This window comes from Salvelinus namaycush, chromosome 6 (genome assembly GCF_016432855.1).
Source record: "Salvelinus namaycush isolate Seneca chromosome 6, SaNama_1.0, whole genome shotgun sequence".
In the NCBI taxonomy this organism is placed as follows: Eukaryota; Metazoa; Chordata; class Actinopteri; order Salmoniformes; family Salmonidae; genus Salvelinus; species Salvelinus namaycush.
In genome coordinates, this window is record NC_052312.1 from 21582381 (window position 1) to 21599585 (window position 17205).

Sequence of the window (17205 nt, forward strand, 5' to 3'; positions counted from 1 at the left end):
GTAGATTATGTTGAAAACAATGGTTGGACATATTGGAGGCAGTTTCTAGTTCTTATTATAGCTCAGTGGGACAGGTGCTTCACACAAAGTTGGCTCGATTTAAAACAAAAGTTATGTAATTAAGCACATGTATTATTGAGTAGTATTCTATGTTTTCACATGCAAAAGTGATTGCTTTTCTTTACAAATTCTTTATCTGCCTTCCCAATGAAAACTAGTTTGAAAATTCAAACGTTTATTTTATGGAAGAGATGTTCCTGGATGATGCAACCTTGTTGACAACATGACCGAGCGGTGCAAATTACTGTTTGATTTGAGATGGGCGCTCTTCCCTCCCAGCCTTCGCCCGATGATGTGACGGGCCATATCCCGGTATTTCCCCGGCCAAATTAATCGAACCTCCTCAATAACTCTGACTGCAAAAAATCAATACTAGTCTTCTCAGTTCTTATATCTCAAACTTTTCACAAAGCGCAGAAACAGGGCATTTGGCTTTTAGAGTTGGGTTTCGACTCGAGTGTCTGGTGTATTGCTCCCCTTTGCGATACAATTAGCTTATCATAAACCGGAACAGAAAGAACAACGTTGAATGCAGTCATGTTTGTGTTGAGCTCCCGAGTGGCGCAGCGGTCTACGGCACTGCATCTCAGTGCAAGAGGTGTCACTACAGTCGCTGGTTTGAATCCAGGCTGAATTACACCTGGTCATGATTGGGAGTCGCATAGGGTGGCGCACAATTGGCCGTCATTGTAAATAAGAATTTGTTCTTAACTGACTTGCCTTGTTAAATAAATAAAACAGTATTTCGCGTCAGTAGGCTAGTTCCCATCGCTGCAAAACCAGTTTGACAAGTCATAAGGGCAGTGACGGAATTTCAGATAAAATGAGCTTATCATAAACCGGAGCAGAAAGAACAAAGTTGAATGCCATCAAGTTTGTGTTGATCATATTACACGTCAGTAGGCTAGTTCCCATCGCTGCAAAACCAGTTTGACAAGTCATAAGGGAAGTGACGGAATTTCAGAAGTGTTTTCCTTCTACAGCTCTACTGTAACACTTCAAGTATAACTTATATCTGCCATATAAAGGTAGGCTTTAATGCTTCATATTATCGTACTGCATAATGTTGTGATTGGTGATAACAACCAACGCTATTGTAGTAGGCTAAATATATCCCAGTCGTGTTGTGTATTGACATTGATTAGCCTAGTCAAAGTCAACTGAAGGTAGTTATGTATCTGACCCGGTATTAGTGGTTATAGGGACACATATAACACAAGGGTGCTTGCTATACTACCTGATTGTGTGTGTGTCCTATTCGAGTCATGTGTTTCTCATGTGTCACTTTTGTGTATGTAACACAGTATGAATAGTCCGCGAAGGGACAACAAGTCTTCTCCAGTGGTTCCTCCCAGACCCAGCAGTGAGGTAGGACACTGATTGAATACACACACTAGAGCTGGAACGATAAACCGAAAAGTATCGAACATACCGATCACTTATCGCAGGCATTTTGCTGATCTCGATCATTACGGTAAGTAGCCAATACTCGAGAAATATGAAGTTGAAAAATGAGATGTTTGTTAATATGGTTAATTGGGACAAGGATTTCTACAACCATCAAAATTAGTAGTAGTAGTTTAAGTACTAATTTGTAAAAACTGTTATGCACAGTAATGTTATAAACGTATCATTGTTTTTACCCCCGTCCCATTGAATCCAGTGAGCTCATGTTATGTGTGTATGTGGTTGTGTGAATCCTAATACAAAAAAAGTGTCCTATTGAGCGGACAATTAGTGTTTCTTTCATCGTTCTTTTTGTTTCTCATTCGTGTATTCATTCATTTGGTCCATGATATTGATGTCTTCTGTCTTCACACAGGAGATGAGCAACCCAACCACACAACGCTTGAACAAAGAGAATGATACGAGCAGTAACTCACAGGTAGGTATCAAATCAAATCAAATTGTATTTGTCACATGCGCCGAATACAACAGGTGTAGACCTTATGTAACCGATGTGAAATACTAGCTAGCCATTTCACATCGGTTACACTTACAGTGAAATGCTTACTTACAACCCCTTAACCAACAATGCAGTTTTAAGAAAATACCTAAAAAAGTAAGCGATAAGAACAAATAATTAAAGAGCAGCAGTAAATAACAATAGCGGGACTATATACAGGGGGTACCGGTACAGAGTCAATGTGCGGGGGCACCGGAGTCGAGGTAATTGAGGTATGTACATGTAGGTAGAGTTATTACATTGACTATGCATAGATAATAACAGAGAGTAGCAGCAGCGTAGAGGGGGGGGGGCAATGCAAATAGTCTGGGTAGCCATTTGATTAGAAGAGACACTTAAAATGCTGTACTGACACACACACACAGCTCTGTCTTACTATACTTGTGAGGACTTTTTGGGGAGCAACAATTGATTCCCATTCAAAATCCTATTTTCCCTAAACCTAACCACTGACCCTTAACCCTAACACTAATTCTAACCCTAAACCTAACCCCTAAGCCTAAAATAGCCTGCTTTTAGTAACGCGGGTGTATTTCCATTCACTAGCAATGCTTTCAATTGTATTGGGTTGCACAAAAACAGTCCACAGGAAGACAGAAGTTAAATACAAAATCCATTTCAACTTACTGTGCCGGTGGGTAGGATATTTGGTCATTATGACAGGGGTAATTTGAGACCAAATATCTTAAGGATCCTATTATTAAACAGAATTTCCAAACGTGGGTGTGTCGTAGACCCACTTCCTCTCGGCTTACCTCATGTCAAAAATATAAGTCCTGCACATGCGCCATAAGTGGACAAAAAAAGGAATAACTTGTGTTGGATGTATATTTTGACATGAGGTAAGCAGAGAGGAAGTGGGTCTACGACACACCCATGTTTGGAAAGTCTGTTTAATAGTACAATCCTTTAGATATCTTGTCTCAAATTCCACCGTCGTAAGGACCAACCTTCCTGTCCACTGGCACAGTAAGTTGAAATGGAATTGTATTTAACTTCTGGCTTCCCGCAGACTGTTTTTGTGCAACCCAATACAACTGAAAGCAACACCAGTGTATGTAAATATGCCCACTTTTCTAAGAGCAGCTAATACATCCCCCATTGTATCGTCTGTGAACACAACACTAACGAAAAGTTTGTGTTGTTTTTACAGACGATACAACGACGCGGTTGACCCAATTGACTGTTAACCATTTATCAAACGATTGTTTTCAGTAGAATAACAATGAGAGTGCGCCTGCTCCCCAAAACCAAGGTTATAAAGGGCTGCAACTGAGCATGCTCTCTCTGCCCATTGTAAGTAGATTTTGTGATGAGTTGTGTTTTTGTTTGTTTGTTCCCAACAGAGGACTGGGATGATGGGAGTCATGCAGAAAGTCAATCCGTTCAAAACCACAACACAGGTACTACATCAGTAATGTTAAATAGATGACTATTTTCATAGCCTGGTCCCAGATCAGTTAGTTCTGCCAAATCAAATCACATTTTATTGGTCACATGCACATGTTTAGCAGATGTTATTCCGGGTGTAGCGAAATGTGTGTGTTTCTAGCAACAGTACAGTAATATCTGACAATGCACAGCAATATACACAATACACACAAATCTAAAAGTAAAATAATGGAATGAAGAAATATATAAATATTAGGACGAGCAATGTCGGAGTGGCATAGACTAAAATACAGTAGGGTAGAATACAGTATATACATATGAGATGAGTAAAGCGAAAATATGTAAACATTATTAAAGTGACTAGTGTTCCGTTATTAAAGTGGCCAGTGATTTCAAGTCTATGTACAGCACCAGTCAAAAGTTTGGACACACCTACTCATTCAAGGGTTTTTCTTAATTTGTATTATTTTCTACATTGTAGAATAACATCAAAACTATCAAATAACAAATATGGAATCATGTAGTTACCAAAAGAGTGTTAAACATCAAAATATATTTTATATTTGAGATTCTTCAAAGTAGCCACCCTTTGCCTTCATAACAGCTTTGCACACTCTTGGCATTCTCTCAACCAGCTTCATGAGGTAGTCACCTGCAATGCATTTCAATTAAAAGGTGTGCCTTGTTAAAAATGTATTTCTGGAATTTCTTCTTTCCTTCTTAATATGTTTCAGCCAATCAGTTGTGTTGTGACAAGGTATTGTAAAATACTATTTGGTAAAATACCAAGTCCATATTATGGCAAGAACATCTCAAATAAGCAAAGAGAAACGACAGTCCGTCATTACTTTAAGACATGAATGTCAGTCAATCCAGAAAATGTGTACGTTTCTTCAAGTGCAGTCCCAAAAATGATCAAGCGCTATGATGAAACTGGTTCTCAGGAGGACCGCCACAGGAAAGGAAGACCCAGAGTTTCCTCTGCTGCGGAGTTAACTGCACCTCAGATTGCAGCCCAAATAAAGGCTTCACAGAGTTCAAGTAACAGACACATCTCAACATCAACTGTTCAGAGGAGACCATGTGAATCAGTCCTTCATGGTCGAATTGCTGCAAAGAAGCCACTACTAAAGGACACCAATAATAAGAAGAGACTTGCTTGGGCCAAGAAACACGAGCAATGGACATTAGACTAGTGGAATCTGTCCTTTGGTCTGATAAATCCACATTTAGATATTTCTGGATCCAACCGCCGTGTCTTTGTGAGATGCAGAGTAGGTGAACAGATGATCTCTGCATGTGTGGTTCCCACTGTGAAGCATGGAGGAAGAGGTGTGATGTGTGGTGGTGCTTTGCTGGTGACTGTCTGTGATTTATTTAGAATTCAAGGCACACTTAACCAGCATGGCTACCATAGCATTCTGCAGTGATACGCCATCCCATTTGGTTTGCGCTTAGTGGGACTGTCATTTGTTTTTCAACAGGACAATGACCCAAAACACACCTCCAGGTGTGTAAGGGCTATTTGACCAAGGAGAGTGATGAAGTGCTGCATCAGATGACCTGTCCTCCACAATCACTTGACCTCAACCCAATTGAGATGGTTTGGGATGAGTTCAACCGCAGAGTGAAGGAAAAGCAGCCAACAAGTGCTCAGCATATGTGGGAACTCCTTCAAGACTATTGGAAAAGCGTCCCTCATGAAGCTGGTTGAGAGAATGCCAAGAGTGTGCAAAGCTGTCATCAAGGCAAAGGGTGGCTACTTTGAAGAATATAAAGTATATTTTGATTTGTTAAACACTTTTCTTGGTTACTACATGATTCCATAGGTGTTATTTTATGGTTTTGATGTCTTCACTATTATTCTACAATGTAGAAAATTGTAAAAATAAAGAAAAACCCTTGAATGAGTAGGTTTGTTCACACTTTTGACTGTATCACGTTTCAGGTAAGACCCAAATGCAGACTGTGTTGAAAAAACAATGTTTATTACAGCAACAGGGGCAGGCAAACGACAGGTCAAGGCAGGCAGGGGTTGATAATCCAGAGTAGTGGCACAGGACGGCAGGCAGGCTTAGGGTCAGGTCAGGCAGAGGTCGGTAATCCAGAGTAGGGGCACAGGACGGCAGGCAGGTTTAGGGTCAGGTTAGGCAGAGGTCGGTAATCCAGAGTAGGGGCAAAGGCACAGGACGGCTGGCAGGCTCAGGGTCAGGGGTAGGCAGAGTGGTCAGGCTCAGAGTCAGGACAGGCAAAGGTCATAACCAGGAGAGCGAGGAAAAAGAGAGACTGGGGAAAAGCAGGAACTGTGAAAAACCGCTTGTTGACTTGATTAACAAGACGAACTGGCAACAGACAAACAGAGAACACAGGTATAAGTACCCAGGGGATAATGGGGAAGGTCGGCGACACCTGGAGGGGAGTGGAGACGAGCACAAAGACAGGTGAAACAGATCAGATCTTTTCCATTTGAACATCTTGGCCATGTTCTGTTATAATCGCCACCCCTCATAGCCTGGTTCCTCTCTAGGTTTCTTCCTAGGTTCAGGCCTTTCTAGGGAGTTTTTCCTAGCCACCTTGCTTCTACACCTGCATTTCTTGCTGTGTGGTTTTAGGCTGGGTTTCTGAACAGCTCTTTGTGACATCAGCTGATGTAAGAAGGGCTTTATATATACATTTGATTGATTGATTGATCAGGGCGTGACAGACTGGTACTGTATCTAGGGCAGCAGCCTCTAAGGTTCAGGATTACATAACCGGTTGGAAGCCACCTAGTGATGGTTATTTAACAGTCTGATGGCCTTGAGATAGAAGCTGTTATTCAGTCTCTCAGTCCCAGCTTTGATGCACCTGTACTGACCTCGCCTTCTGGATGATAGTGGGGTGAACAGGCAATGGCTCGGGTGGTTGTTGTCCTTGATCTTTTTGGCCTTCCTGTGACATCGGGTGCTGTAGGGGTCCTGGAGGGCAGGTAGTTTGCCCACTGTGATGTGTTGGGCAGACCGCACCACCCTCTGGAGAGCCCTGCGGGTGTTGCAGTTGCCGTACCAGGCGGTGATACAGCCCGACAGGATGCTCTCAATTGTGCATCTGTAAAAGTTTGTGAGGGTTTTAGGCACCAAGACAAATTTCTTCAGCCTCCTGAGGTTGAAGAGGCGCTGTCGCGCCACCTTTACCACACTGTGGGTGGACCATTTCAGATTGTCAGTGATGTGTACACCGAGGAACTTGAAGCTTTCCACCTTCTCAACTGCAGTCCCGTCGAAGTGGATAGGGGGTGCTCCCTCTGCTGTTTCCTGAAGTCCATGATCATCTCCTTTATTTTGTTGACGTTCAGTGAGAGGTTATTTTCCTGGTACCACACTCCCAGAGCCCTCACCTTCTCCCTGTAGGCTGTCTCGTCATTGTTGGTAATCAGGCCTTCTACTGTTGTGTCATCTGTAAACTTGATGATTGAGTTGGAGGTGTGTGTGGCCACGCAGTCATGGGTGATCAGGGAGTACAGGAAGAGGCTGAGCACGCACTCTTGTTGGGCCCCTGTGTTGAGGATCAGTGAAGTGGAGGTGTTGTTTCCTACCTTCGCTACCTGGGGGCGGCCCATCAGGAAGTCCAGAACCCAGTTGCACAGGGCGCGGTTCAGACCCAGGGCCCTGAGCTTAATGATGAGCTTGGAGGGTACTATGGTGTTGAATGCTGAGCTATAGTCAAGTAACCGCATTCTTACATGGGTATTCCTCTTGTCCAGATGGGATAGGGCAGTGCGATGGCAATTGCATCATCTGTGGATCTATTGGGGCAGTAAGCAAACTGAAGTGGGTCTAGGGTGTAAGGTAAGATAGAGGTGATATGATCCTTAATTAGCAAATTAGGCACATTTGGGCAGTCTTGATACAACATTTTGAACAGAAATGCAATGGTTTATTGGATCAGTTTTAAACTTTGCACATGCACTGCTGCCATCTATTGGCCAAAATCTAAATTTCACCTGGGCTGGAATAATACATTATGGCCTTTCTCTTGCATTTCAAAGATGATGGTACAAAAAAAATACAAAAGAACGGTTGTTGTTTTCTTTGTATTATCTTTTACCAGATATATTGTGTTATATTCTCCAACATTCCTTTCACATTTCCACAAACTTCAAAGTGTTTCCTTTCAAATGGTACAAAGAATATGCAGGTCCTGAGCTACAGGCAGTTAGAATTGTGTTTGTCATTTTAGGTGAAAATTGAAAAAAAGGGGCGGATTTTTAAGAGGCTTAACTAACCTCTCAAAGCAGTTCATGATGACAGAAGTGAGTGCTATGGGCGATAGTCATTTAGTTCAGTTACCTTTGCTTTGCAAACTCCTAAGGTCATTGTCACACCAACTACCGTAGGAGTTGGCAAGGCATACAAATATAATATTTTTCTATTTGACAAGGCAGGATAAACTGATCTGGGACCAGGGACTGTATTCAAAAAGTGCCTCACAGTAGGAGTTCTGATCTAGGATCAGTTTTGCCTTTCAGATCATAATGAATAAGATAGGGAGAACGTCATCCTAGATCAGCACTCCTTCTCTGAGACGCTTTATAAATACAGGCACAGGCTACTATTTTTAGTGGAAACAAACACCAAAGATCCTCATTGATCCTTCTCTTCCACCCAGGCCTCCTCTACAGCCAGTACAGCTACAGATCCAGTGGCAGAGAAGACTGTGGATGGAAATGTCCCTGAAGCGAAACAGGTAGATTTCAGCTCTGCATACTCTGTATCTAAACTAATCCGACTTGTCAGACTTCTGGTCCTTTTCGTTAATAATAAAAAATAAAAAAAAGATCTGTGTGATATAATTGAGGGAACCATGATGCTTGTATGTGTTGCAGAACCTGGGTATGTTTAAAGGAGTGACACAGAAAGTCAACCCATTCAGGTCCTCTACACAGGTATTAGCCATAATCCAGTTGATCATACTATGTTGTTCAACACTATGTTTTTTACATTTTACATTGTTTTAGGTGAGAAAAGAGGACCCTCCAAAAGACACTGTGGATCAGGAAAAGCTACCAGAAGGCAAACAGGTAAACCTGTCTGTTCATCCTTGAATCTAAAGCATCATTATCCTGATTATAAGACTATGTTAGTGAGTAGAGTAAAATGGTATTGTTGCTGCTGTACTGAAAGGACTTTTTGTGTCACTTGTGCACCTTTCAGGTCTTCCAGAACCCTGGAATGTTCACAGGAATGATGCAAAAAGTCAATCCTTTCAAATCTACAGCACAGATACAGGTAGTGAAGATGAGTTCACTGGTCACATTGCAGTAGTCTCCTGAAATACATTTGGTCACCCTGTATCATATTGCAAAATAATAGTCATATTTTTGACTGATAATTAGAATGACGTTACTAATGCAAAGCAGTAAATATTCAAGTTCCCTATTGTCTCTCTCCCTTTCTCTCCTCATGTTTGAGGACACTCAGTCGATACACAGTGATCTGTCCTCCAGTGCTGGCAGTCTGGCTGAGAACACCACAACAGAAAGACAAGTACAGCACATGTCAAAATAATGTCCTACCTGTAATCTACCAAGTTACACACAAGGCCTATTGAAGACTATTCTGTACATTTGTTATCTATTTGCGTGTGTTTCAGGTGAGAAAGGAGGACCCTTCAACAGACACTGTAGATCACCAAGTGACAGCGAAGCTACCTGAAGCCAAGCAGGTAAAGATGTTTCTCCATGTTCAGTATAATAATGAGTTGAAGAACTTTAAGAGCTGATCATCCTGAAAGGGATTTGCATGTCATGTGGTTTGCTTTTGCAGAACCCTGGGATGTTCACGGGAATGATGCAGAAAGTCAACCCATTCAAATCTACAGCACAGAATCAGGTACTTATAGTGATGATGATAATGCTGTATCATATTGCAATGAAACATTTTTGGACCGATGCTTTTGGTTATGTAAAATGCCAAGTTGTGCTAAATACTCTAACTCTGTTTTCCTAATGTCTCCATTTCTCTCCTATTTTTCAGGATACTCAGGCCATACACAGCAATCTGTCTTCCAGTGCTGACAGTCTGGCTTCTACAGGAAGACAGGTACAATACAGCATCTATACAAAATAAAATATACCGTATATGTATGTCACGTGCTTCATAAACAACAGGTGTTGACTAACAGTGAAATGCTTACTTAGGGGCCCTTCCCAACAATGCAGAGAGATAGAAAATAGAGACATAATAGAAAAGTAAAACACCAAATAATAGATACACAATGAGTAACGATAACTTGGCTATATACACGGGGTACCAGTACCGAGTCAATGTACAGGGGAATGAGATAATTGAGGTAAATATGTACATATAACTAGGAACAAAGTGACAGATAGCAAATAATAGCACCAGCACATGTAATGGGTCAAAAAAGTTAGTATAATACAGTTGAAGTTGGAAGTTTACATACACCTTAGCCAAATACATTTAAACTCAGTTTTTCACAATTCCTGACATTTAATCCAAGTAAAAAATCATTGTCTTAGGTCAGTTAGGATCACCACTTTATTTTAAGAATGTGAAATGTCAGAATAATAGTAGAGATTGATTTATTTCATCTTTGATTTATTTCATCACATTGACCAGTGGGTTAGAAGTTTACATACACTCAATTAGTATTTGGTAGCATTGCCTTTAAATTGTTTAACTTGGGTCAAATATTTCGGGTAGCCTTCTACAAGCTTCCCACAATAAGTTGGGTGAATTTTGGCCCATTCCTCCTGACAGAGCTGGTGTAACTGAGTCAGGTTTGTAGGCCTCCTTGCTAGCACATGCTTTTTCAGTTCACCCAGAAATGTTATATGGGATTGAGGTCAGGGCTTTGTGATGGCCATACCAATACCTTGACTTTGTTGTCCTTAAGCCATTTTGCCACAACTTTGGAAGTATGCTTGGGGTCATTGTCCATTTGGAAGACCCATTTGCGACCAAGCTTTAACTTCCTGACTGATATCTTGAGATGTTGCTTCAATATATCCACATAATTTTCGTTCCTCATGATGTCATCTATTTTGTGAAGTGCACCAGTCCCTCCTACAGCAAAGCACCCCCACAACATGATGCTATCACCCCTGTGCTTCACGATTGGGATGGTGTTCTTCATCTTGCAAGCATCCCTCTTTTTCCTCCAAACATAACGATGGTCATTATGGCCAAACAGTTCTATTTTTGTTTCATCAGACCAGAGGACATTTCTCCAAAAAGTACGATCTTTGTCCCCATGTGCAGTTGCAAACTGTAGTCTGGCTTTTTTATGGCGGTTTTGAAGCAGTGGCTTCTTCCTTGCTGAGTGGCCTTTCAGGTTATGTCGATATAGGACTCATTTTACTGTGGATATAGATACTTTTGTACCGGTTTCTTCCAGCATCTTCACAAGGTCCTTTGCTGTTGTTCTGGGATTGATTTGCACATCTCTAGGAGACAGAACGCGTCTCCTTCCTGAGCGGTATGATGGCTGCGTGGTCCCATGGTTTTTATACTTGCGAAACTATTGTTTGTACAGATAAACGTGGTACCTTCAGGCATTTGGAAATTGCTCCCAAGGATGAACCAGACTTGTGGAGGTCTACAAATTGTTTTCTGAGGTCTTGGCTGATTTCTTTTGATTCTCCCATGATGTCAAGCAAAGAGGCACTGAGTTTGAAGGTTGGCCTTGAAATACATCCACAGGTACACCTCCAATTGACTCAAATTATGTCAATTAGCCTATCAGAAGCGTCTAAAGCCATGACATCATTTTCTGGAATTTTCCAAGCTGTTTAAAGGCACAGTCAACTTGGTGTATGTAAACGTCTGACCCACTGGAATTGTGATACAGTGACTTATTAGTGAAATCATTTGTCTGTGAACAGTTGTTGGAGAAATTACTTGTGTCGTGCACAAAGTAGATGACCTAACCGACTTGCCAAAACAATAGTTTGTTAACAAGACATTTGTGGAGTGGTTGAAAAATTAGTTTTAATGCCTCCAACCTTAGTATATATAAACTTCCGACTTCAACTGTACCATCTACACCTATCCATGAAATGTCCCCCACTGTAAACTGCACAGGGTACAGGGTTATCAAAACACAAGGCCTTTCCTATTCAAGACTATGTTTTACATTTGCTATCCATTTGTGTGTATTTTAGGTGATAAAGGAAGACCCTCCAACCGACAGTGTGGATCACCATGTCACAGAAAAGCTACCAGAAAGCAAACCGGTAAACCTGTTCATGAGGCATAAATAAGATCTACTCATAAAGATTTTTTTTTTTGTTGCTGTCATACAGAAGATTTGTGTGCCATGTGTTCAACCATGTGTTTTTGCAGCAGCAGAATCCTGGAATGTTTATGGGAATGATGCAAAAAGTCAACCCTTTCAGATCTACAACACCGATTCAGGTAGTCATGATGATTATGATCAACCTGTATCATGTTGCAAAGTTATGCTAAATATTCAAATGTACAATTTTCCCTCTGCCTTCTTTTCAGGACAACCAGTCCATACACAGTGATCTTTCTTCCAGTTCTGGCAGTCTGGCTGAGAGTAACAGTTCTGCAGGAAAACAGGTAAACCTGTTCATCCCAGGTGCTGAGGCATACATCTTCTTAGTATAGAAATACAACCGTGCTAGTAGAGGAACATCACCACTAAGTGATTTCTGTGTTCACCTGGTTTTTCAGAACCCCGGGATGTTCAAGGGAATGATGCAGAAAGTCAACCCATTCAAATCTACAGTACCGACCCAGGTAGCCTTACACACCCTTGGCGTAATGCAAAGGAAGTTCCAATAGTTTAGACCAGAGTTTCCCAAACCGGTTCTCGAGTAACCCCAGCCGGTCCAGTTATTTCATGTATTCCAGAACTAGCACTGCCGATTCAACAAATGAAGGGCTTGATGATTAGGAGATCGTTTGAATCAGCTGTTCTGGAATTCATCAAAGACGTGGACTGGCTGGGGTTACTCGAGGAGAGGTTTGTGAAACCTGGTAGAATGTCACTATATGCAAAATGGCAAATATTTAAATACTCCCCCTCTCTTCCTCACACTCCCTTCCTCTCCGTTTCAGGAGACTCAGCGTGACAGTGTGGATCACCATGTCACAGAAAAGCTACCAGAGAGTAGCGGACACAGTGACTCATCCTCCAGTTCTGACAGTCTGAGTGACACCAACGTCTTCAGTCCTACGGAGAATCAGGTACAACAACACGTCTATGATGTCCCACCTGCAAAATAAAATGCAATTGCATATTTCCCGCACAGGTTTAGCTAAAGTAACAACTTACTCCATCGCTTGTTACAGACCGTGTGGTACACAGACAATGAAGCTACTTCTTCAGTGAAAAGTGGACCTCCACCACCACAAGAAAATAAGAAAAGGACTGGGGCATGTCACTTTTCTATTGAATCATCCTATTATATTATACAATCAATCAAATGTATTTTGAAATGAAGCAATAAGGCCAGAGAGCCAAGGTATATTGGCCATATACCACAATCCAAGGGCCGTTCTTATGCTCGACGCAAAACGGAGTGCCTCGATACAGGCTTTAGCCATGGTATATTGGCCATATACCACAAACACCAGAGGTGCCTTATTGCTATTATAAACTGGTTACCAACCTAATTAGAGCAGTAAAAATAAATGTTTTGTCATACCCAAGGTATGCGGTCTGATATACCATGGCTGTCAGCCAATCAACATTCAGGGCTCAAACCACCCAGTTAATAAAGCCATTTTTACAACAGCAGTTGTCACAAAGTACTACACTATAATACTATCATCCTATTTAAGTACATCATCTACATAGGGCCTCTTCATAGAGCGTGTGTTCTTATGTTTCTGTCTGTTTGTTTCTCTGGTAGACATTCCACATCCGAAGGATTCTCCCTGGTGCCCTGTTTGGCTATGAAGTAACCATATTTTCACTCTCTTCCTTTTGGTCTTAGTTATGCCTGTATTTTTTTACTCTAGGTGTGTTCTTTTCTTAATTTTCAAATGAATAATATTACAATTTAATAATATCTTCACTTATATTCGTCTTTATTTTCCTACAGAATACTGATGCTCAGCCCACAGCCCAGGCGGGCCTAGTGGAGGTCCAGACACTGGAGATGGCTGCAGTGCCAGTACCTAGTGAAGGAAACGCACCGGACAGTGTGGATGTATGTATCACATGTACTATGTTGCATTATGATACTTCCGAACTCACTATGACATTCCTTATATTGCATTATAACACTATGACACTGGAGATGGCTGCAGTGCCAGTACCTAGTGAAGGAAACTCACTGGACAGCAAGGATGTATGTACGTATATTACATGCCCTGTGTTGCATTACAACACTTCATAATTTACTATGACACTGGATGGTGGTTATTGTACATGTATGCTTTACATCGCAATATAACCTTAAAACATATGACTCACTGTGACACTGGTGTGCATAGAAATATACCTTGTTTGTGTATTCATACTGCATTATGTGTATGTGACTAATAGTATTTTATTCTTAGAATGAGGAAGGTCTTATGGATTGGTGGCAAACAGTAGAGGGTATGTTTGGCACAGAGCACTATTTTTCACCAGCGTATATGTGTGTTCTCTCGTCGTTGTTTCCTGTAACTACAGCTTATATCTCTGCTCCCCCTAGGTTGGGAAACGTGGAAGGAGTCCAACACCTTTGAAGCGGATGAAGGCGAGATGTAAGCATTTCCATGTATTTACCCATTGGTTGTGTCGTTTTTAAGAGAAATTGTAAATGTGAGATTTCATACAATGTGTATTAAACGTCTTTAGGGAACCCAACTGAACTGCGTAACTCCGAGAAATAATATTTATCGTGTAAGATCAGGCTTATTTCTCCAGGATTCCCACGGTATTGTTGTTTGAAAAAGGATACAAGTTCTTACTAACACCTCCCTCTCTTTTCTTTCTCAATTATTCTCCACCTCTTCTTATTTGTCCTTCCCTTTTCCATCACTCTCTTTCTCCTCCTTCCTCTCTCTCTCAGGGCAGTGGAGGCGGTGGCGGACCGTGTCTTCATGGCGGCCCGTTTCTTTGTGCGTCTCTTCAACCAGCGCGGTGCCTCTTTACAGCAACGCATCCTGGAGCTCCTATCATTGGCCGACGCCGCCGACAGCTTCCACAAGAAGACTGTGAAGGCCAGCGTGGGGGGCGGAGTCGCCAGCGTTGCTGGGAGCATCACCACTATCACCGGCCTCATCTTGGCGCCGTTCACCATGGGAACGTCGCTCATCGTCACGGCAGTGGGCATCGGCGTTGCGACGGCGGGCGGGGTAGCGTCAGCCTCTGCAAATATTACCGATACGGTGCACTCCAAGACAGACAGGAAGAAGGTGGAGAAGATGATTCAGGATTACCAGGAGGAGATGAAGGATATCAAGGAGTGTCTGGACTTTTTGCAGGTGGGTAAAGGGTGGAGTTGTCCCTAGATCAGGGTCGGCAACATGTGGCCCACGTGCTAAGACTGGCCCGCGAGTGATTTTTCTTTTGGCCCCCCAAATTTTTAGAATTTTTGTTTTAAGTAAAAAAAAATCTAAACTGTAAAATCACCAGGATTTCAGCAAAAAGTGAGTTTGGTTTAGGACATCTGTTCCCATGTATTCCCACGAATAAAAAAAGAGTTGTGATTGTGTCTCAATGTAATCAAGGTATGAAATGATTGTTATTTTCAAATGCAATCTCTTTTTGGGCTTAGCTGTGGCCAATTTGCAGTGTATAAATTATCATAATTATGTTCCGGCCCCCCGAACATCCACTCTGACAAATCGACGCGCGGCTGAATCTAGTTGCCTATCCCTGCCCTAGATGCTGATCTTAGGTAAGTTTAGCATTTTCACCACTAATGGTGAGGGTTCGAAATTGGAGGAGGGGAAGCTGATCCTAGATCTGCGCCTAGGGGAAACTTCACCCAGCAGTGTGCAACTGAGGTGAAGAGGGGGGATTTGGTTTTCTTGACCTCTGACTTTATATCATGTTGTTGCTTCTTTTCTTACTCTCCCTTTTATTTCTCCCTTGCGCTTTCTCTTTCTCCATCTCTCTCCATCCACCTCAGGTCGGTATGGAGACCCTGGAGGAGTGGGACTTTGATCAGTACGTGGACAGCATCTCTAAGAAATATCTCAACCAGAATGTCAAACACGTGATGAAGGAGGGTGGCCGGGCCGGCAAGGCATTACTAATCAACACAGAAAGTCTGATCAACACCGTGCAGGTTCTCAACGTGGCAGGCGGAGCGGCCAAGGCAGCCCAGGTACATGATGATGAAAATGCATTATTTGTTTGGTACAGATTAGGGGTGTGAACGTTTAAAGGTTCACATATTTAAACTAAATTGGGATAGTTGCTTTTCCGCCGCACAAAATTATAATCGCAGTGCAGTTATTACAAAACATTATTTTCTGTGTTATAGCCTGACTAGACGATAGGCTATAAAGGCCTGGGGAAAGTTGTTTAATTGAAATAAAACCAGAGAGGAAGAGGCAAACTGTAGGCTACTTTGGTGAATTTGCGAGGCATGCAAGACAAGGCATTGCTAGATACAGATTACCTTGCCATACGATACTGACTCTACCGTTGCGCTTGTTTACACTGAGCTGCCCCATCATGTTGGCGCTAATTTGCAGCATCCGTCCCTAGATTGGGTTTCAAATAGGGAAAAGGAAAAGACAAGAAAACAAATCACTGATCAAAACAAACAATATAGAATAGATCACAAATGGTTAAATTCTTGATTCTTGATGTGCTGATTTGCTTGTCCTAATTGATTTTTTTTTAGGTGATGAGTGTCACCACAGGAGTAATGTCGGGTCTCTTCCTGGCCCTGGATGTGTTCTTCCTGGCAAAAGACTCCATCGAGCTCAACAAAGGAGCCAAGACAGAGTTTGCTGGGAAGATCAGGGAAGTGTGTAAGGATCTTCAGAATGGACTGTTGGAGCTCAACCGCATCAAAGAGCAACTGCAGAAAACTATGGATGGGATCGAGGTGGTGGAGGAAGAGGAGGAGGAGGAGGTGTACGAGTCTGATCCAGAGAAACTGGCCCAGTTGGAAGAATGAGTGAAGGAAGAGAGGGAGGGAAGATAGTTTTTGGTTGTGAAACCGAAGGCGTTTGACCAAAAATGTTGACCAATTTGTTTTGTTACTTATTCCGTTACATGCAGTAGACCTATAATCTGTGATATGTTTCAGCCAAAAAGGTGCCTAGAATGTTTTGACATGGCCAAACTTTTTTTCAGTTGAGAATGTAGTGCCTTATTTAATATAACACTGATGGTGTCACTAGTCTTCTTATTTCTATATTTTGCTAATTTTTATGACTGGTTAGTAGGGGAGAGTTGGGTATGTTGACCCATTTTTTACATTCAGCATCCCTATGTCAAGCTAAATATAGTATTCTTTCTAACAAAGATATTTACATATATTTCAGGATGTCATGTATCTCTGGAAATAATCAGAATTCATGTAAACATAACACTTTTGAAAACACAGCTTGTCCAAAAAAAGTAGTCACTTGGTTTTGGGGTAAATTGAGCATAGGGACACATTTGTAACACTTTCTACTTTTTAAAAACACTTTTAACATAGGCTCAGGCCCTGGTTTAACCTCATATCCCAGTGATAATGCCTTGCATTACGCCTGGGAAGAAAACACTTAATTTGTGGCCTAGAGGGGTATGAACCTAACTGAGGAAGGCATTTTTCATCATTTGAGTAATTATGACTAATCATACGGATGTGAGGTGTC

General features: G+C 41.8%; 1 protein-coding gene across 1 annotated transcript; it reads left to right on the top strand.

Annotated features, from left to right (window-relative positions):
• The first annotated feature begins 752 nt into the window (after positions 1-752).
• Positions 753-16736, top strand: LOC120049022. Its single transcript, XM_038995282.1, has 24 exons — positions 753-1088; positions 1365-1428; positions 1883-1945; positions 3373-3429; positions 8066-8143; positions 8415-8477; positions 8611-8685; positions 8869-8943; positions 9050-9121; positions 9223-9288; positions 9433-9498; positions 11583-11654; positions 11764-11835; positions 11926-12003; positions 12118-12183; positions 12505-12633; positions 12739-12882; positions 13302-13349; positions 13494-13601; positions 13954-13993; positions 14091-14142; positions 14451-14865; positions 15516-15713; positions 16239-16736. Exons 2-24 carry the CDS (start codon positions 1366-1368, stop codon positions 16515-16517), a joined length of 2379 nt encoding a protein of 792 aa, XP_038851210.1. The 5' UTR covers positions 753-1088; position 1365; the 3' UTR covers positions 16518-16736.
• Positions 16737-17205: the final 469 nt, after the last annotated feature.